The following is a 23,627-nucleotide window of genomic DNA, read 5'->3' as shown; positions in this document are numbered from 1 at the left end:
TACAAATACATTGCACACATATTTTCGCCAATTTAAAGTATAACTAGAATCTCTCCTGTCAATCACAACTGGTCGGGGCAATGGTCTACTGGCTTCAATGCGTGTAGAGAACAAGCAGTTACTATCTACCAACAAGTATCTTTGCTTCACTTTTCTTGTTTGGTTTGTTGCCCTGATAAAGAACGATTGAGAAACAACGCAACATATGTGGACATGGGTATATCTTAAAAGGAATGCGCCTTTACACAAAAGTGCAAAGAAGGACATGTGAGGACAGTCTGGTGTGTCCATTACATGTTCCATCTATGGTTTGAGAGGCCCCATGTTGGAGCATGTTGATAGATACGGCCACCCATGGAGGCTTTAACCTGGTGGCGTGAATATTCATTAGTGGTTTTGAAGGACTCTAGATGGGTGAGGGGCTTTAACACAGGGCAACATTACAGACGGTGCTAATGTGAAATGGAGTATGTGTCTATGAGAGGGGGTTACACTGTATATGTGTGTGTGCTTGTGCATGTCAGGCACATTGATATATGCATGTGCGTGTCAGAGATAATAAATGCAGCTGAACTGTCTCAACTCAGAGGGCACAGAGGTCAAAATCATCCTAACAGTAGGCTGGAAGAGAGTTAGCATGGGTGAGGGTGTGTGTGTTATAATGAACATATGTGGGATGTATGATGAAAAGAGTTCATGTTAAAAGTCTTAACAATGTGTGTGTGAAAGGGGGGGGCGTAGGAAAGGCTAGCTAAGGATAAGGAGACACATGGCTGACCCAGTTCTATTGTCGTCTACTTTGTCCTACTGACCCACTGAAGTTGAATGTTTTCTTCCCCTTTTTCCCAACACTTACTGTGATGCAGTATACACAGTGAGCGTCTAGTAAGGGGTTAGTGGAGTCACTGTAGAGTAACTTAGTAGCAGTTGTAAGTTCTCACATTTTAAAGTTTGTAGTTTTTTCCATTTTCCAACATTTAGTCCATGTGGTTGACAAAGTTATTCCCTGATTGCACTCTAATTGAAATCTACAGCAGTTCAATGATAACATCTTCAAAATGGCAATACAATCTGGTAATTTGTTAGATATAAAGTAAAAACCACAGGTTCAGAGGAATCTAACACTGATACACACACGTATGCGTACACACATTAACATCATTCGTTTGTACTATCTAGTTTCATACACAAGATGTTTTGACAGCTTCAAGTGCAAACAGATTCTGTCCCACATACTGTAGGCAGCATGACAGGGTGATGTGTTCCCCTATTCCGGGCCCCTAACTCACACTTTCACTATCTTCAAGGTCAGTGCTTAAGAATAGAGGACTTATAGCTCCTACTTACTTTAAACTTCAGCCACCATGACCCCAAGACTAGGCAGACATTCAGCACACAGGACATGTGTGTATTCATATGAATATCATTAATTGTATTAGGATGCATGTGTATGACAAAAGCCATTGTGGATCTTTTGCTAGGCCAGTGGATTAAGTTTAAAAAAACTTTTATAAAAACATTACAAGAAATACATGTGTTCAATTTGCATGGTTGGATCGATCTCATCCAACCACATACGCCACAGGTGAACAGTTAATCATCCCATCCAAATCAGTATGGTGTCCTCTTCTGAAAAGGCCCAAATCACCAATATGTCTTTCCAAAGTTACTTATAACATGTGTATTCTGGGCTGATATCACAATTTCATGTTCAATGCTAAAGCCGATTGCAAAGTATAATTTAATGAAATCATCCACTGATGAACAAAAGACGTGATAAGTGGCATTTTCTGTGCGGTGATTAGTTTTCTTCAACCTTGCTCAATGAAGCATGCTTTTTTATATTAGGCCTTTAATCTCAAAGAGTATCCGTGTTTCGTGAATTCACTTCAACTTTATATTGGTGGTTCAGACCTTTTTAACTGAAAATACAGTAAGACCACTCCCCTGGTTCTGTAACTGTGTTGTACCTATATTGGCCTTATTATGCCATCATAGTTTTATTAACTTCTGTACTACGCACATGGATAGAAAAAAAACCCTGCAACATATCTTCTATTTCCTTTTATAGTGTTACAGCACTGCTAATGGTTAATCTAACTTATTCTATCACTGATGTGCTGTAGCTCTGATGCACCTGAGTTATAAATGCATGTGTAAATGATGATTTTTATTCGAATGCAACTCGTGTGTATGTTCATACTAAGAATTAAACAAGTTTTTTTATTAATCAAGGCCCTCTAAAGACGTATGTAAAATGAACATTGCCTTACTAGAGCCACTAGTAGAGCACCTACAGTTTTCAGCTGGTATGAATGTGAAGGAAGGGTTGCCTGTTTACTTTGGCAGCAGTAGCCTACTTGTTTTGTAATCCGTACTGATTTAAAGAAACATTTTTGTTCCCACAGAGTAGATGGAGAGATACTGTGGAGCCATGTGTCAAAAACATACTTATCAACCTTCCAAAGCATGATTGACATATCACACCAGGAACACCCAGGTCACCATCCTTCTTTCTATCTTTTCACAGTTCTTTTTGCTTTTACCCTCCCCCTCTTTCCCTCTCTTGTTCTCTCAGATTCTTATCTGAACAAGGCTAACCCTATCTAACCACAAATACAACAGGGACTAAACAGCAATGAAACCCAACAGCTGACCTTCTTTGTTAATATTGTTTAGGGATGCGTGTATTCATTGGGTAAAGCTGTGACCAGTCGACAAGTGTTGTAAAAGAGACAAAACAGAGGGTGTGCAGCAAAAGAAAAAGCTCATATCAAGAGGGAGTAAAAGGGGGAAAGAAAGAAAGACAGATGGATAGCAAAACAAAGAAGTAAAACAGAAGCAAAGAAAAGGAAAACCCTTACAGGAACGCTCATTACTGAAGACAGATCCAGTAGCAACTTGTGTTTGTCTGGCTGATTGAACCAGAGATGTGCATTAGAGCAGATTAAAGTTAGCTACCGTTGTAGACAATTACGGGCCTGATGGATGGCCGTGAAAAACAAGCCTCGCTCTGCTGCCAACTCCCTACTTTCACAGAGTGACAGATCATCAGGAAGAAAAACGTAGCCAGCTCGATCAATCACGAAGCCACACAGACACAGGCAGGAATGCAGCATGTACAAAAACAAATTTATGCTACACAGAAAAACTGTAGGGACTGTACTGAGGCAAAAGCTATGACTGGCATGTTGTTTAACACACCTACACACAACTGAATATGTACAATGCATACACATAAATAACTAATTTGATTGATCATTCAAGTGATTTTGCATGGAAAAATTGCAGAAAATGCTGCTTGAAGCCTCTCAAATATTCCTGCTTTTCTCTGTTTTATATCAATGAATAAAATAATACAATATCTCTGATATAATATGATTCATATTATATCAGAGATATTGTATTATTTTATTCATTTAGGACTGAAAAATCCTGACTGATCACTGTGGACTTTCAGAAACTGGGTGTTTTGCTATTTTCTATCTGATATTTTATAGATCAACATTTAATTAATGAATATAATACTGTATTAGTAATCTAATACAGTTGCAAAAGTGCAACAGCTACCATGGTTCATTTGTGATTTCACTTGTCTCAGGAACATTGATGTGACATGAGTTTTGTCTTCAGGTTTCACAAGAAAATCTGTTCAGTAGAACTTATTAATTGTGTGTTGTATGTTGCTTGAATGGCCAAATCCAACATCATTTATAAATGTTGAGATGCATTCAAATGCAAGTAACAAATAAATGTTCATTGTGGTTCAGGGACAGAAGTTCAAAATGAAATATGGTAGTACAGAGATGGTGCAATGAAAACTAAAAGTCTATATTCAGCTGTGGGTAATCCATTTGAAAATATTTGAAAACCTTTATTACAGACTTTCAGACAGCCTTCTGCTTACAGCTACTGATTTTATTACTACTTCACCTTCTGAACTTAAAGGCTGCTCATCCTCTGTTGAACTTTTCCCATGTCGTGTCGCCCTGCTGCAAGATACGGGTGGTGCTTAGGGCATGCCAACCAGATTTCATGCTGTACTGCATTTTGGAAAATATGACCCCAAAGCTTATACATTGTTAATGTAAAACCTAAATACACGCTCACATGACCTGATGCTACCTTGCTCTGACCCTCTGAGTTGCTCAGAGTCTGCGCTATCCTCCCTCTCACTCTCTGCTTCAGTTGTTCTCTCTTCACAACACACAGGCACAGATGCACTTACTAAAGAAGCACCTTCTGTTACTGAGCAGGGAAGCAGAAAGCTCAGCATGAACTCCTGAACTCCTTTATCACAAGATGCAATGTAGACATGGCTTGCTTTCCAAACCACAATAACAGATTGTCTATCTCTCCCGGAATAAAATCCAAAAACAAGTTTGTGTCTCTCAGAACTCAATGTTCCAAAACATCTTTTAAATGAATGCTGCTCTCATAAAGACAGACACAGACTGTTGACTGTTAAACCAAAGGAGGAAAAGTTGTTTGAGTTGATGACAACCCCAACATGTGAGAACGTTTTGGATTCTCCTGAATTCAAACACGTTTTACCCTCTTTCTTGATTACTGCATCTTCTGTTTTTAGGGCTGCTGCTACTTCTGTTCTCACAGCTTTATATAGCAACCTTTCCCTCAGACATCACAAAGGTCAAATAGATACTTTCATTACTTTATATGAAACAAGAGCCTGAATAGAAATGTTAAAGTTCTTGTTTCAACACTCTGATGTCAATCCATATTGAGGTCATCCAATACAGGTATTTGAATGTCCAACGCAGAGGCTGCCATATAGAGCTCTGATATTTTGTTATTGTTTGTTTTGTTACGCATAATAAACTACATCAGGTTAGTAACAAATGAGAAAGTTTCACAATTGTTGAACTAAATGAACACTTGCACTGTCTGCAGTTGCCCAATGCATTTTTAGAGACTTTAATTGCACTTTATCAGCATTTATCAGCAAACAGCATCATTAATACGAATAAAATAAACAATTATCTGTTGGCTTAATGAAATACCAAAATAAATAACCTGCCTTGTGAAAGCATGTGGTTATTTGTTCTGCCACTAGCCCATACTGTGTAACAAATTGTATAAATACGACGTATAATAGATAATGATAATCACAATGTGCTGTGACTCTAACCACTTCTAAATGATAACAATACTTTTGCGACTTCAAAAAAGAATTTTATCAGTATGTGTTTTTCCAGCAAAATGAATATCAATACTGTGGAATCTATTTAAAGAAAAGAATATATATATATCAACACAAAGTTGTGTATAACAATACCTCAAACTACTTTGCAAAAGTAAATAAAACACGAATCTATCCCAGGAATATTTAGCATAAAGCTCTAAGTAGAACATTGTGCCCGGGACAGAGCCCCAGGGAGAAGTTAAATGTACCAAAAGAATCCACCTATCCTTAAATTATCTAACGTGATAGACACAGAGGTTGTAAAGCACGGCAATAAAAGCGACCCTGAATATGACCGACATTTCCGCATGTGAACTGATTTTAATCAAATCTATGTTCCTACTAGATTTAAACGCCGCCCACAGCGATATCTTTCTCTCCGAGGTCTATTTGAAGTATGTAGCTTCGTTACACCAATCTCATCATCCTTATAGCTTTTATGATGATGTCAATGTCTATTACTCTGTCTTGTAAGTCACAATTAGTTGGCCACTTAAGCTCATTCGGCTCAGAGGGAGGTCTATAATGAGGACAGCCATCATAGAGAGCTGTCCTCAAATGACCTGCTATCATGAGCCCAGGCCATCTCAAACACACACACACACAGACAGACACACACACACACACACAAACACACATAGTGCACACACATTGTTGAACTGTGTATACAGACAATGTCTACATAAGGTTGGTTGGATTACGACACAAGCGTGCATGCAGCGGAATGGAGAGTGTTTTCAGTGCGTGAAACATCTGAGTCAGCAAAATACAACACATAAAAAATACAAAAGAAAAACACACATTGGTGATAGATAGTGCGTGAGCGACAAACCTGTATCTGGACTTTTGTATTGTAACGTACTGTATAGCGTGACATCTGTACTCACTGAAGCTTGAGCTTATGAAGATGACAAGCAAAATGTTTCCTTATGATGCAAAATACTGCCTCCAGCAATACCAAATTGCACGTTAATGTAAAAGTGCAACTTTGTGAACGTGATGTGATTTGACGTGAGCTATTGTTCCACAGATGCAAATCACGCAGCGCTCTTTTAATGCCAATGCCCCTGAGAAACTGTCCTGACAAGACCTGGCTGATATGACTACCTTCACCGTTATGAAACTAAAGCCGTTTTAATCACATTCAGACAACCTACACAGGGCCTGCTAATCTCCGAACAACTCACACTTCGGTGGTGTACTCAGATGACACTGGCTAAACAGAAATATCCTCCTTATCATCAAACAATTTTTAAACTAAATGTCTAAAAATGTATATGGCGAATCATTGAAAGGGTTAAAAGCACATGAAACAGACTACTGTATATAAAATATAGGCTAACAAATGTCTGGAAAAGTTGTTGTCCTACGGCTGAACTGTTGATAAGACCCGCTGGACACATGGACAGCGTGTCTCCAATCTCTCAGCTCAAAAAGCAACCCTTGAAAAACAGAGAGGTGAAACACGAGAGGTGTCCGCCATGGCAGCAGGACCTTGCAATGTGTGGACGTGCACAGGGACGCCGTAAGGGGGTGAAAAATTAGGACGATTCTAAGGGCCGTGACTGACAGGGGCCCAAACCATTTTAGAACATTAAGAAAAAAATGTTTAAGTAACCAATGTGATATCTTTTCATGGGGCCCAAAATCCCTGGCGGCGCCCCTGGACGTGCATGAATATGCAAGAGACTTAGAGCTCACACTGGGTAAGTTCAGAGAAGGCATAGAAGCGAGTTAGATAAATCTATAATTAGACCAGTCATTGAGTCCTCAGATGACCTCGACGACTACCTTTCAGCAAAGCTGCTCTTGTGACTCCCAGTGGTCCCATTATAGATTTCAGCTCATCTGTCTGTTATAACTCTTAATGTAACTTGTGGACAGAAAATACTCATACACAGGTAAATTGCAGTACTTAGACAATCCAATAAAAAAAGAATAATATGAAACATCCATAATCAAGATAAAATAAATAGCATAAAGGAAGGACACATTCATATTTATAGATGACTTTCCAAACTAGCCGTATATGAGCCTATATGAACAGTAGCTATGCTTACTTACTCTACCATGATAAAGTTCAGAATAAATAAAGGAAAAACAAGGTTTAGCTGAACTCAGTTTAGGTAAATGTATCTAAACGAGATTAAACGCCAATGAGATCATCTGGACCTGTGTTTGCACTTTCATTGATTATCTTTCTCACCATAGATTTTGTAGAAATGTTTTCTGCTTCCCCCCCTTTCAGCTCAGTTTTGTTGATCAAGCTATAGAGAATAACATCATTCTCAATGCCGCCCTAAGAACAACATTTCTCTCTCTCGATAACATCCAGCAAGAACACTAGCCCTTCCCAATAAACACATCTTATTATCAAAGGGAGTGAGGAAGGATGTGGGTTGCTAAACAACATTTCCCAGCATGCTGCCATAACACTATAATGAGACTGCAGGGAGCAGTTTCTATAATGCAGACGATACAGGTCACCCTGACCTTGTGGAACTGAATTTCAGGCCAAAACAAAGCCACAAAGGATGCCAAAGAGATTGCAGCTTTATAGATGTACTTATTCAGGTCAACACTTAGAGTCAGAGGGATTCTGATATTTGACATACTGGGACTTTTTCTAAAGTGAAAATAAACTGTGTGGGCTCATCATTATAATCCCAAAATCCACAAATAACAGTTCTGGTTTATATAGCTTTTTTTCTCTGTTCATGAAAACTGTACAGGCGGCGAATATTCTATATAACTCAACAAATCAAATTGTATCAATGCTTAAAGTTATGCAGGGTTTAGGGAGTGGTCGCTTTGAGTGACAGGTAGATGCTGTCACAGATGGCTAGCTGTTAGCTGCTAGCTGCCAGTTAGCCGTCACTTTAACTTACCGTGTTTGTGGTGTACATTTTTCATGTAAACATTGGACAAATAATGTGGCTTGATGTGTGAGATTTTAGTATTATTTTATTTCTAATCTAATTAGCAGGTTAAGGAGTCTGCATTCAGAATACTTGTGTTATTGTACACTTCCTGCAGCGTGTGCTATTCCCGCCCAAGATGATTATGTTTACTAATGCCGCATTTCCACCATGGCGCGGAGCGCTGTTTAAGCGTGCCGTGTCGTGCCGGGCCCGTTTTTGGTTGCGTTTCCACTATGCCTAGTTCCGGCCCGGGGCTACTTTTTCACCTTTTTTCTGGCCCGACAAAATCGTGGTTCTATCGGGGCCAGCAAACAGGGCTGAGTCAGGCTGAGTTTGCTAAACTAGAGAGAGAATCGCTGGCAAGGGGGCTACAACTACAACAAGATGAACATATTTGACCGTGATTTAATTGTAATACACGTTTAAAAATGATGCCGAAGTAACAACATACTGATACCGGTTAGTAAAAACCATGAATTAATGCTTTGACAAGTCTGCAGACAGACGGCAGGCGAAAAACCTTTTAAAATGCGCGTTGTCTAAATGGAGATTGGCTAAGCTAACGCAATATATGCTCCGACCGTCCACACTCACAACAACGGCCTATACAGACATAAATAAACCAGCGACTGTATTCACCATGACACAGGCAGTCTGTGGTTTGTACTCGTTTAACTTTTGTCGAGTTTCTGAACAGATATGAGGAGCTGTGAGCTTGAGTGCTAACAGCTAACGGCTGATGTTGGTTTTCTGGGGTGCTCATTGAAGATGACGTCATGGCTCCGCCTACACTGCGTTACTATAGATACTACCCCAGTTCCTAAACTGTAATGGAAGCGCAGCATTAAAGTGAGCTGGGCCTAACAAGGCCTAACAAAACCGTACTAAGTCGAGCGAGGCCTGCGGTGGAAATGCGCCATAAGTTAACCTGAATAAAGGATTCAAGTTAGCTATCTCAGGGCTTCAAAACAGTATTCCACAAACTATTGGGTGACATCAAAGCATTTGCATCATTTCATCTATGTATCTAAATTTGACCCCACAATGCAACACAACACAGAAAAGTTTATCCCTTACCTCATAGCCCTCAAAGCTGCTGTGTCCCATGCTGGGTGTTGGGGCCCCTGGCAGTGCTGGGGCCCTCCTCTTCTTGGCCTCAGACTTGGGAGACAACCTTAGTATGTTCATGACTGACTGAGACTGGCCCAAGGTGCGGGGCCGACCTTCTGCACTGATGACCCCCGACGCAGTGGACAGACGCTGTGGGTGATTAAATCAAAAGGAGGATAAGGTAACAATGACAAATATGTATTCAAGTATTCACATACAATTATATTATTATTACTCTTGCAAAACCCAGAGCCAAAATTGATCACATTTTGATGGACGGTCTTTAGTGATCTCTCTCTTTAGAGAATAGGGATCAACAGCCCTTGTTTCTTAAACATGGCCTTTATTTTTTGAGAAAAAGTCATTCAAAGCTGTCACTTAGTAAGATATTCTGCCAAGTAACAAACACAAGTCATGTGTCTGGCAGTGCTGATTACAAGGTTGATTTAATGGTTAAAACTGAAAAAGAAATTTAAAGGAATTATTTCATATTTAGATTAACTTTTAATCTGATCTCATCAAAGGAAGAGCCCCACTAATTTACAGTGTATTGAGGTAAAACATGCAAACGCGCACGCACATACTACGCATGTCATCGTCATTTTTGTTCCGTCACAACAATTATTGCAGCACTTATTTAACAATGTTGAAAGTGCACCCGCATTTTCAAAGGGTGGCTGCTTCTGACCAAAGCATCGGATAAAAAAATGGTTTTCAATATCTGATCAAAGAGAACCCAAAGTGCTTGTGAATATCTGAATGTCCCCGTGGCTCAGCTTGGTACAGAGCCCTGCACAATGGGGGAACCAACCCACGACTCACACCCCCCTGATCTGAGAAAAGCACTGTTTTAAAGCAGATTCATTGATGCGTTCAGACATGACTGGATACAGCATAAAAGCAAAAAGGAACATAAAGTTCAGGTCATTAGAATTAATTGGAACCAAGGTTAGATCATCTCACAGTGGGAAGGGATGGGAAAAGAAGTACCACTCAAAAAAAAAAACATTGGTGATATTTCACATATACAAAATGATGGTTTGAAATGATTGAATTAGTTTCCAAGATCCAAAACGACTAAGTGTTGCCGTATACTTCTCACCTCTAATTTTAATAAACATTTACAATTAAAACCTTTCTAAACACTGTCACCCTTGTAATAAGATGTATTAGTCACTATAACACCTCCTAGATAATCTGAAATGCATAAAAACAACATCACAGAAACAAATGGGTAAAAAATACACCAAACATACAAAGGGCCACTAACAAACACAGTACAACCTAAGCTGGAGATACACAAATATCAAAAGTCAAATATATTACATTAAAATATTCAACGTCAATTTTTCCCTGTGCTGTGTGACTGTTGGGGGCAAGAGCAGGGCAAGGGGGAGGTGGGGGAGGAGCGGGAGGTGGCAGACGGGGACCGAAAGAGCAGAAAAGGAAACGTTTGAAGTGAAGGATTGATGTGATTTCTATTTAGAATCCGAAAAAAAAGGAGCAGCAAAATATAATGTTCAAAGCAGAAAATTCACATGAACTCTGTGTGACTTTTTCACCTTCTCTGTTCTCCTCCTTCCCTCTGGTAAACAGTCTGAAATATGTCAAAACAGCGAGAGAGGGGAAGGTAGCTGTAACAAAAGTACTGCAGGATTTGAGGGGGAACCAAAACTCAGAGGGATCTCATAATTACAAAGTGATAACTTAAAATTACCCAATTGAACTCCTGCAGAACTTCTTCTAAAGGAACATGACTTACATACTGCATCTCTAGGGAATGCCTCAAGTGCTTTAAGGACTGATCCTACTACAAAAGCACACATGCCCATGTAAAAATCCTCAGCGGCCTATCAAAATGTCAGAATCACTCCCTACAAATCAAACTTTAAATTAATCTTGGATCAGCATAGAGGAGAATCCTCCTACAGACCTACACCTACTTTAAACGAAGAGAAATTCTCCACGTAGGTGAACTTTTATTGACCCCAGCTCGCTGTTGTTTTCTATATTTATAAGAATTACAAAATTGAATACATGTGATTAAGAAAGACAACATCAAATACAGAAAATATCTTTATTCTTTGCTGAACACCTGGCTGAAAAGCAATGTTTCTGCCCTCTACGGGCAACAGTTAAAGTCTGTTTCACCTCTGATGGGTGTGGTCAGAAGTGTTATGAGAACACCCGACAGTGATGTATTGGGGCTTCGAGGTTCAAAAATGCGTTCAAAGTTCTGAGGCTGGCAAATGATTGCATGTAACTGCTGTGATTAGGTATTGGCACAAATACGATGAGCTTAATGTTTATAAAACAGTTTGACTCCCAAAAGTAGGAGTAAAAATACCTGCCACATGTTCGTTAAAACAATTCTCTATTCTGAGTTACTTGATAAATATGGTGCGATCAAAACAAACACGTATAATAAATCATGAACCTTAACTTAAAATAATCTACCTGAATTACCGCATTTTCCCTATTTTAAGTATTTTTCTTCAGATCAGAACTGCCCTCCAACATAATGCTCCCTGACCATGTTAAGACCAAACACACACACCCACACACACACACACACACACACACACACACACACACACACACACACACACACACACACACACACACACACCACACACACACACACACACACACACACACACACACACACACACACACACACACACACACACACACACACACACACACACACACACACACACACACACACACACACACACACACACACACACACACACACACACACACACAGTAGTTTATCCCCTAATGAACAATTAGAGATAAGAGGCTGGGCTTTTAGTGCTAGTAGCCAAGGTAGGGTAATATGATGCCTTTAGGCTGATAACACTGAGTGTCTGTGTGTGTGTGTGTGTGTGTGTGTGTGTGTGTGTGTGTGTGTGTGTGTGTGTGTGTGTGTGTGTGTGTGTGTGTGTGTGTGTTTGCTTGTGTGCACCACTGCATGTGTGTGGTCTGATAACAGGCGCTGGCTAAAAAACAATAATATCAGAGAGATAAAGCCCAGCTGCATTAAAGCCCACTGGATAGGGTGACCTGACCGAGAAATAGCAATATGGATTAATAAATGGCTTTGACTCAGTGTTTTAAATGTATTTCAAATCAAAGCAAATTGCACACTAGTTTGAATGCATAATTCATGCTCTAGTGCCATTTGATCTTTTTTTCATTCCCTATCCCTAACAATAAAGGATCAATGAAGGATCACTGCATAGGTATCTTTCAAAATGACGATATAGAGTGAGAAGTACCAGATAAAACAAGAAAAAAGAGCTAGAAGGGTGGAGTAGGCCATCCAGAAGCATTGAGCTTGACGGAACAGTGAATCAACTAGAGTAAGCAGGGCAGTGTTTATCCAGATAATACAATCAGAAGGCATATTGATCTGAGGTCAGCCACGTATGGCTGCTTCTGACTTGAAGTTCATGGCTTCAAAATCAAATTAACGTGATTGAGTTATAGATATTATAGGTAGAGAGCTGCATGATGCAGCGTCCTAATGTCTGGTTAAACATGGATGTACGTCACACAAACACACTGGATTAGTTGTAGGGGGATTATATTGTGGATTCAGTTATTTAGTGAATGACGTGAAATCTAGTCAACACCATTCATACTAGCTGCTTCTAGTTCTTCTAACTTAATTCCCCATATCCATTGTATTATTCAGTACTCATTTATAGGAAAAAGAAAAGCATCACTGATCGTCTTTGGACCTGTCAGCACAATAACACTGATGACTAAGCGTTAGGAGACACTTGCTGCCCTCTGGAGGACATCAGTGCACATTATCACAGCTCAACAATCATCCAATTAACTGTAAATGTGGCTATTGTGACTTTATGCCACAATCTTGAAGTTTTTATGTGAATTGTTTCAATTGTCCTACCACACTACGATTATTTGCACTAATAACTGATGTCAGAATTCTTTAAACAATTAAGTAATTTATCATTAACACCACAAAATGTTCAAAATATAAAATATGTGATGTGTTCAAATGACAACAGTCCAGTCTCATATCATATCACTGATATAATATTGATATATTTGCTTGCATAAATGATATGTATACAATAACAAATGTATTATCTTTACTTTTTAAGGGTGATTTAGTACAAAAAATATGATGGCAGACATTTAAAGCTTAATTCTAAAACAGAAATAGAATCTTTCGAGTTTGATGATCAGCAATCATGCATCATCATGCACATAACAACATGACAATCATGGACATAACAACAGGATCCCTTCGAACAAACTGACCTAAGTAATACCTTTAGCTTGTCCAATTTATTCTATGGATGAAACTAAATTATTGATCCAACCATGTGGTAATGTTTGAGGTTAGTTAGTAGTTTGTTCTGGATTGTAAAACATTTCAAATATGTTCCTGTTATTCTGTCCACCCATAGTATATGATCAGAAGGTGAGATAACAAAAAAACAAATCCCTCTCTGATTTCACTTATCACATCTGGACAATAGACACAGATGTGTTAGGAATACTTACATCGGATTGTGTGTCTGTATTTTGGATTACTCTATCATCACAGTCATCCATGTCCATAGATGTTGTTTCTGTCTGCAAACGGAGGGCACAGCTAACATGCAGCATTCAAACGTTCAGCCATGCGTTAAGCCTGCCTCGGCTATCAATCTGAATATCTATTATTTGCATGCACCACTCAAGGTTAGTTTGGACAATGTTACACAATCTCATATTCCTCATGAGCAAATGAGTCACTGCTAAACTTTGTTGAGAGTTATGATGACTTTCATGCTGCTCTTAACTCTCTAATAATCTGTATTTATAGCCAATGTCAATTATGATAATAAAACAGAATTACACTGCTAAAATAAGAATTTTAAGGGTCGGATTAATACAAAAACATATCAGCAACAGAGATCTGGTCTTACCTTTGTTTTCCTCTTGCTGAACTGGAAGATACCCAGAAGGCCTTTCTTCTCTGCTCTGCCCAAACTGTTAGTATTAGAGTGGATGGACTCTACAAAAAGAAAAAGAAGAGCAGAAGGAAAGGAGTTGGACAAGATACTTTCAATGTGTCATAAAAGAAAAGCAAATAAGTTAGGTTCAATCTCAGAAAAAGTAGATTGTTAGTAACTGTTATGATCCCAGCATGCATTGGTTAGTAAGGTCAACAACAGAATTCAGTGAGGGATCCCCATGGAAGTAGAACACTGTAAAAAACTCACGTGTATTTAATTGAGTTTTATCCATATGATATCCAATACATTTGTTGTATTGTATATTTGCATACTTTAATTTGTCATTTTAAAACATTATGGATTGGTCAACATACTGCACCTGTGTTCAATAATCACAAACTGAACATAACCATCTACTGGGTTTTCTCAGCAGAGGGCGCTATAGCTTCATTTATCTCAAAGACCTCCTCTATGTAACCTTCACCGTCTACAAAGCAGTAAGTAAGAATGTGTCATGATAACACTGTTGGCTTGAGGGCAGGGAGGGAAAGTAAACTAACCTTGAAATTAAATCAAACAACTATACTACTGGGTTGTTTGGATTCCAAAAGAAACTCAGCTAAATATAAGTAATTTCAGAATACACAGCACTGATACTGTTATGACTAGGAAAACAATTACAATAACATTAGAAACATAACATTATTTATATGATGATAGGTGGCTAAGAAGCACAAATGCATGTCAAATGAAAAGCAACAAAGCAGGGTTATTAAGCAAGCAGCAGGACATTGGGTTACACAGCTACATTTAGTTGGAATTAGAAACACTGAGGCAGACAAAACATATCATGACTAATACCTGAGTAGTTAAGAGCAGGAGCAGAAGCCATTTTAGGCTGGAGAACTGGAAAACATAACAAGGTTTAAAACAAATGAAATAATTTATGGATAACTGACCTTCATGGAATACAATAAATGAATCTGTATTTGCACTTTTGCAGCAACACAACACAGCGGGCAGCGTTTCACTAAACAACCATCATTTGAATGTTTTCCTTGATAAACAACTTGTACTTCATGATAACAGTGAAAGGTGGAATACCATACTATAACTAAATGTTATAGTATTTGACCATTAACAATTGCAAAAGGTTCTAAATGTTCTTGAACATTTGCTTAATGACCACAAACCACCAGCTTTCCCTTTGAGATCACCCTCTGGGACAAATACAATATCTATAAATACCACTGGGTGTGGGCTGTTACTATGGTAATGAGCCATATTATCAGATCTTAGACCATAACTCAACTTCCTACAAGATACTGTAGGATAATGATTTACAATTATAGTACCCAGAAGGGATAAATTGTATTTACCATGGTTCATGTTGAAAATAATATAATTGGAAACACAACAGGCTATCGTTACAATATTATTGACTGCTTGCATATAACTCTAAGTCAACATGCATGCCATGCTGTACAGCAAACAGAATACAATGTTATTCTGGTAGTGGCTCATAGCACTGGAGTCTGTTTAGATAGCTGCTACTGGCTGGATTTGCATTGGATCCATACTGTGCACTGCTTCCTGTTTAGACTCAGGGTCTTTGAGTGTCTTTACAGATTTGAAACCGAAACTCTGGTTTAAGGTGGTGACGGTGAGTAAAAACAGTTGATGTTAAACTTTCTGCCCACTAACTGACCATCTGCTTTCCTCCTGAACCCATCTGTGAAAGGGTTAGAGGGGCAGACAGGAGATTGTTTTTACTGATTGCGATAAAAACACAATTTCTAATTAGTGGGATAAACGTGAATATCCTCACATGTCTGTCCTAAAAATACTTTCCTAGCTTGCCAAGTCTCCAGTGCAGCACCACACCCTTTGTTCTGTACACATGACAGAGAATGAAAAAACATTACATAAGTTCTCTTTTTTATTTTTACCATGCATATAAACCTTTGCTACATACCACTGTCGTTATATGGTGCAAGATAAAGCTGTCACATTTGTGGGAAAGTTAAATCTTCACTGTTTCTGTTTGTATACAAATGCATACATGTCTTTTATGAAGACATTGTGGTTGATTAATATAATATGCTAGACTAATTGAGGATGATATTAATTACCAGGCCAACATCAGATAAAATTACTCAAAGGCTGGACGAGCCAAGTCACCGATCAGTGTCCATGCTGACGTCTTTATCTGCTTGAATTAGTTTACTAACATTAGCATAAATCAAGACTGTGCTCTATACATCTATACATCCACCACAAGTGATTTCATTTCAAGTATCTATATACAGTCAATTATGATATAAAAAAAACACTGTTCCCATAAACCGCCTATTTCTAATCAGTTTATTATTAGAAATGTGGATCTGCTATAGTTTTAATGGACGGTTGTATTAAATATTAAGTAAATTGAAATATACTGAATTTGATACACAGAAACAGAAAATAGACGGAATCAAGCAGTTGAGGTTTACCTAGACTCTGATCGTGTACGTAGAGCTCCTTGAGCCCCAGGTCCAGCAGAGATCTGTCCAGCGGTAACTCGTGGCGACTGATGCCGTCCTTCAGGAGCAGGACATGTGCCGGCTCAAAATCACACTTATCGCAGATGACTGGTATCAGAACCTGGAGCGGCACCAACGGGTTGACCCGCACCACTGCCTTCTGGCTGCCGTGGTAGTTCACCATCAAACGCACGGTTTTCTGATACAGAGAGGGGAGACGGGTGGAAACAGTTAGACAGAATGTCAGACTGGATGAAGTAAAATGCTACTTAGGGAGATATTTTTTTCTCCATGCAGTGGAAAGTAGAAAGCTAGAGAAGTGGAGGTCCCATGCCGGCTACATATCTACATAAATAAAATAAAAGATTTTGCCTTCATGTTAGAATTCAGACAAATATAATCAAAGCTTACTGACTGACCTAGCACAGATGTAATGGATCTGATTATTTAGGCAGTTCAATGACTACCATCATAATATCAATAAATACATCTTAAACATAAAAACCAAAGAGTAGTCAGCATACAGTATGTAATGTAAAAATACAAGGCAGCGAGAGATAGAGAGGGCAATAAATATATCAAAACACGGAAAGACACTTCAACAATGGGTAACTTAAGGTTAGACTTTGGTTGCTGACAGAAAAAGTGACATTTAATAGCAAGTTTTGTGCATATGTGTGTACATTTATACATGTGATCTAGGATGTGTGTGTGGGCGCAGCATTAATGTCTTCCTTCCTACACATTACATAGTGTTGTATTATTGAGAACAGACGTGCCACTCTGTACAGTCTTTATCACTGAGTGGTGTACATCAGCCTCTATAAAAACACAATCTGAAGTCAGGAATTCATAAAATGCCTCTTCAGTTTGTGGCTCCTCAGTGACTTTTCAAGTAGAGGGATATTCATTGTTATGTGTCAATGGTGCTTCAAATTCATGAAAGCACTTCTCCAGAAGGTTTTGAGTTTCACAGTCAAAATGCTGCTGTAGATGACAGCACAGAGTAAAAGAAAAAAAGAAAAGCCAACTGCACCAATTTAGGAAGTTGAAAACCATCACAATTGTAACAGTTATATCCAAAAACAGTGTTTAGATTTGATTGAATTATTATAAAGTACTGTTTGTCATTGTTACTTTTTCTGTTGCTCGTTTTGCTGAGCTAAAGTCTGCCTGCCACTGATTTACTGAAAAATGATATTGTAATCCCCAGGCACCATACATAATGGCAGCCCACTCCTGCTAACACTAGGATGAGTCAAATGCAGAGACCCCTGTACATTTCCCCTGTGTGACGAATAAAGGTATTCTGATTACATTATGTCTAACCTGCTCATTTCAATTTAGAAATAGCTCTAACTTTTATACAATATAGTTCAACATGTGTCTCTAGTACTGACCACTGAGTGTTCAGTATTTCACTCTTAAATCATTTCATTTTAACAGCTCAGACTAGGGTTACAATGAAAATACACAGAAAGAGGATGACTGACAGAAGCGTCTGAAATAGCGTCTGAAATAGCGTCTGAAATAGCGTCAGCCGCTGGCTAGAGGCCAGATGGGGTCAAAGGGAGAGAGAGCAGCCAGTGAGCCCTGAGAAGAGCAGAGAAATAATGCATGGTAACTAAAGGTAAGGCACTCATCAAATATTCAAACTGTAGGAGGAGAGCAGAGGAGAGGCAGAGAAAACAAGAGAGGCTTAAAGGGCAATGCTCGAAATAAGTTTGTATAGCACAGTGAGATGTAAAGAAATATAAAAACAAAACAGATGATAAAAAGGCACACTTAAGACTGAAAAACCGGTGTATAAGAACCACGTCCAATGTCATGCTAGGCCAGTAAATCCCAATTGTCCTCCTACCTTAGCATTGGCCCTTACAGGTTTCTCTGGCCTTGCTTTCTGCCAGCAGTCAGAGGTAAAGGTAGAGAGGGGAGGGGCGGACATTACATAGGGCTACAGGGTGAGGGGCTATAGGACATGCAGACTGCAAACTATTATATGAATGATATGCTATCACTAGCATTCTGGACTATAAATAAGCTATATTACGAAAAACATAGGTAGGGGTGTACACTCTTATTTCATATATAATCATTTGTTGAAACATTAGCTGTCTATAAAAAAAACACAAGAATCCAAGCCAAGTCCAACAATCCAATATGCTGTAACTCGTACAAAATCCTTTTTTTCGTTGCAGCAGCATAAAACAAAACAAGGCATTGCACATAACAAATTATAAAAGTAGTATAAAAGGCACAAATCTATAAGACACAGGGAGCTGCTGTAACAGGCTGCCACCTAGCACGGCGCCAACAGCGAATGATAATAAAAAAAACACAAATAACAAAAATAACATCCATATGGAGGTATCAGGCTCCGCTGTGACTCACCTCTGGCACTTTGGGCGCCGGTCTGCGCACCACTTTCTCCTCCCAGACTTTCTCCTTGATGAGGACGCAGGCCACGTTCAGGGAGCCCAGCAGCGCGTTGGGCTTGAACCCCAAAGAGTGGCCCTCGGGCGTCAGCAGCTCCAGGGTGTGCAGCGCTGGGTTCAGGTGGTGACGGCTGCACTGCTCCACCAGCAGGTCCATCAGAGCCTTACTGAGAGAGGGAGAGGGGGGGAGGGACCGAGAGGGGGAGGAGGGGAGGAGGGTAAGAGGAAGAAAGAACCACAGGAGGAGATGAGGAGGGAGACAGAGAGGAAGGAGAAAAAGATAAGGTTACAACGCCTAACAAGCTTTTGTTCTGCTTAACAGAGTAGTAATAACTTGATACAACAAAAGACTTCTTGATACACACAAAGAATAGGATTTTGAACATCAACAGGTGAATTCACTCAGTGCTTATAGCACCATTGTTTGGCAATAAATTGCAACACTAAGATGATGCGCTAATGATTTTTCAACACAAACACGCTCCCTGTGGCATGAATTAAATGTTGTTTTTGCTTCTAGAACACAGTAGGTAAAATAGAGGCTGAGTTCAAAAGGAAGTATAACATGTTCAGGCAAGGTGAAGAGGTACTAAACAGCAAGGAATTAAACCAGACAAGAAAAACAGTATTATGGATACAATATGCCGTGATCTTTGCTGACACCTATAATTTCACTTAAACTGCGTGTCGCTATCAATCAGCGCATGGCTGATTTTTGTAAATTAAAAACCTTGACAATGAGGCTTATTGAGAAATAAACATTTTCTTTCGTGTCATTGGTGCAGGGGTAGAAGCCGCAAAAGCCATGAAATCCCTCAGTGAATTCGCTTCTCAAATGTTATCACAGATATATTGTAGTATAGTACTAAAGAAATAAGATTAAAAGTGTATTTTTGTCTTAATTATTTTGTATAATTATTTCTTGGTTTTTGGCTGATGATGACAGGATTGTAAAATCTTAAAATGTCCATATTGTGAAATCTTACACAAATATAAAATGATAAGGACAAAAGAAAGTTTAGCTGCAACAGAATGTCGACTAATCATTTAGGTGACAGATTTTCTGATAATAAATAATGCAACAATGGCATAAATTGATGTTTTAAAATATCTGTCTTAATGTACTGTATGTCTTTTTTAAGAAGTTGTATAAAATGATCTAACTTCTGCAAGGGAAATAGAAATACCAAAACACCAACAGATAGCAGAGAAGCCATTTATCACATTCTGATTCAATCTGCATGATTTATCTAGACATAAACAATAAAAAGGCAGGGACAAAACAAGTGGCATTGAGATATAATGACAGGCAAATTGCAGAGTACTTGTGCTATGATGAACTACTTATGTCCATTAAGCCACAGTAGAAGCTCTGAGGTCTGCTTCATTGCTTTGTGCGTGTGTCTGTATGCGTGGGGGTGCAGCTGATGGGGAGGCCTGCAGTACTACCTGTCAATCCTCAGATAAAGAAACCGAGGGACAGTCTCCAATGTTTTCTGGGAACAGCCAGATCAGATGACAGAAGTGAGAGAGATACCACTACAAAGGACACCATTGACGATCACTACAAATGGACCCAGTCTACAACTAAGACGACAATCTGGAATCAACAGAGCCGGCTCCTGTGTCACTATGTGATTCTTTACATGATTTTAAAGATGGTATGTTCATCAAAAATAACTTGTCAACCGGTAAACCCCCCATGGTTCACAAGAGGGACTTCTTTAAGGCATCTTACAGAGCCAATTATTGTTCATTCTTACATTACTTTACTGTTTAACTGCAGTCCTGCTTATAAAATGTTGGAATAATGATGAGTGGCACTACAGGGACATCTGTTTGAGATCATGCAAAAGGCATAACATTTGTTATGTCTACACAATCACAAAATGTTTTGAACTAAATAACAATCTTTGAAATCTGAGCACCAAACGTCTGCTGTATTCAAAGCAGGTATTGCTAACTTAATTGGCTTTGTGTAACTGTCAATGCTCACACAATAAATGGTTGGGGATTTTTCTATTTAGCATTTGATATTTATGACACGTGTGTTTATGATACATTGGCCTTATCTTATCTTTGAACACATGAACTATCCCAGGCTATGATGTTGTCAGAAGAGGAAGTGTCAACACAGCCTATCTGAAGCCTTAATGTGTTATCATACATTCCATTCTCCAACATGATTACGATGCTAACATAAACCTATAAATAGATTTAAGGAATGATACTGTAGGCAATCTGAAATGGTTAATAAAAAGTCACAATTTTTACTTGTAGAAATGCCCCTGTTTAGTAAGAAAAGGGAAACACCTTACTTTTACTACTTTTAAAAAGTAGCACAGTGACGCCTACTGGACTAAAGTTTGTTTATGGTTCTAAAAGACCACCTTGTCGTTCTGTAATAAGGAGGCATCCCTGATTTTCTGCCCCAAAAGAGAGAACCTCATTAGGGGCAGGGAGCTTTGGCAGACAGCCTTCGTCTGGCAACTATCCTGGCTGAAGCTTGTGCTGAGACTGGGAATGGGACCCTTGACAAGGCCCCATGGCACAGCAACCAAAACAGGCAACAAACGGGTCTCATGCTGTTTGTCTGGCCAGGGTCAGCACATTATTTCATATTGTTCACCTTCATAAACATCATTTCATGATGAATGTGATGGATTGCCCTCTCACCTTCCATCCTCAGTGACAGCAGTCTGGTGTCCCTGGGGTAGGGTGAGCTGTAAATCCACAGTGGGCCTCAGCAGGTTCTCCTTGGCGTCCATGTCTGATGTCCCTCCCCCATCAGGTACAGCGTTTCTGAAGATGTGGCGTGGGGCGGGTAGAGGGACATGTGGCGGGGGCGGGGGCGGGGCACGGGCCTTCATTCTCCTCCTGAGAGATGACAATGAGACAATTAGAGGATGACATGACTAACTTTCAGATGCTTGATTGAGTTTGCTACATTCTATTAAGGTTTTCCATGTATGGCTTAAGCAGGGTAAAGATCTGAGTTTTATTACATATCATATTTACTGTTATCAGATCCTAAAAGGACACATGACGCGTTTATTGAGCCAGCCTATCCTTCTGATGCACATCCTGACTCACTTTTATTCACTCAAAGAATTTCAAATATTTAAAAAACATTTCTGTTTGTCATGAGTTCAGTCAATTTTAACAGGCTTGTGAACAGACCCCATGATTCTGATTCTGTTGGTGACACAAGCTTTCTCTTCACTTAGATTACATAACAGCACACAGATATGCTGAGCCGATCCTTTTGGTTGTCAATATGATCCTGCCCTCAGTAGCTGCTTATTCAATCTGTTCCTAACACTCCTCTGAATAATAATTAAATATTCATAATAACACCCTCTTTAACATCACTCTTAGTACTCATGCTTAAAAAAACGAAATCAATGTTTGTTAATGACCTTTACTTCCACACCAACAGCTTCCCTTTATTTGATTATTCTTCAATACCTGAGCAGTTTATTTAAGACAAGCCCAGAGAATGTTATCAATCAGTAATACTTCAACGTGGACATTAGGTTGACTAAGTTGCAAGAGTCCTTTCCTTGGTAAAACAGTGAATGAAAACATCTGATCAAATTCAAATTTTAGCAAGGGCATTTGGTTGGCTCAAGTTCCAGGCATAATTTATGAAAACAAAAAATACCCAGAAAGCAAACCACACACAAACTACAGTTCACATGGGTGGGGATGTGGCAGATGTCAATGACATGCCGGCGACCAAATGCTCCTACACCTGACCTCGGCACATGAACTGTACTTAGCCCGACACAGACAGCTGATTGGACAGGAATCAAACACTTCATTCTGCTAACGATGACAAACTGCTTTTCTATAGCATACCTTTCTGTATTCGCAGCACAAATATTAGCTTTAGATATCATAATAATATTCCACTCACGTACAAAATGTCCTTGTGTTGATTAAGTGTTCCCAAACAGCTTTATATCAAGCTGTTTATAAATCCAGTTCTAAGAAATAGGCACACCCTCTCAGAGAGAATGTGTGTACTAGCCAGTTTCCTACGAGGTATTCCTGCCGACTAAAGGAAGAATGCACGTGAACCTAGCACAGTGAGCGGACTCTAACCTGACTGAAGTTAACCATTAACAACTAACCCTCGCCCACAACACCCATAATGTCATTGACTTATTATGCAATGCACAGTGTTTTCAGTGGGTAATACATCATGGGAATGACAGACTATACTTTAGGGTTTGTCAAATCACAGTGTGGATCATGTATAATCACCAACTGCACGGTGATCTGACTTAAAGCGCAGTTTTATCACAAAAAATAAAGAGAAAAAATAGATTTTCAGGAGGAATAAAAACCTGCATAAGGATGATGTTTTTATATATTTTTTGTCAGTCTGTTTTTTCAAAGTTGAACAGAACTGGGCTCTGTGGATCTGTGCTACTGGGCCTCATCCAGGT

At 39.2% G+C, this 23,627-nt stretch overlaps 1 protein-coding gene across 5 annotated transcripts in view; it reads right to left on the bottom strand.

Annotated features, from left to right (window-relative positions):
- The window catches only part of cobl (cordon-bleu WH2 repeat protein), a 52,460-nt gene that overhangs the window by 19,368 nt on the left and 9,465 nt on the right, over positions 1-23,627 (bottom strand). For 2 of the 5 annotated variants that reach the window (XM_034127765.1, XM_034127770.1), the window contains exons 3-9: positions 21,850-22,050; positions 19,130-19,340; positions 16,709-16,937; positions 15,078-15,122; positions 14,187-14,275; positions 13,780-13,851; positions 9,202-9,384 (exon numbers count right to left, since the gene is read on the bottom strand). In XM_034127765.1, the coding sequence (XP_033983656.1) occupies positions 9,202-9,384; positions 13,780-13,851; positions 14,187-14,275; positions 15,078-15,122; positions 16,709-16,937; positions 19,130-19,340; positions 21,850-22,050 (1,030 nt within the window). The remainder of the gene's footprint in view (positions 1-9,201; positions 9,385-13,779; positions 13,852-14,186; positions 14,276-15,077; positions 15,123-16,708; positions 16,938-19,129; positions 19,341-21,849; positions 22,051-23,627) is intronic. The other 3 variants (XM_034127768.1, XM_034127767.1, XM_034127769.1) reach the window with 3 other exon arrangements.

Source organism: Trematomus bernacchii, unplaced genomic scaffold (genome assembly GCF_902827165.1).
Source record: "Trematomus bernacchii unplaced genomic scaffold, fTreBer1.1, whole genome shotgun sequence".
Lineage (NCBI taxonomy): Eukaryota > Metazoa > Chordata > Actinopteri > Perciformes > Nototheniidae > Trematomus > Trematomus bernacchii.
The sequence above is the reverse complement of the archived record's forward strand: the minus strand, read 5'-3'. Positions and strand labels throughout refer to the sequence as shown.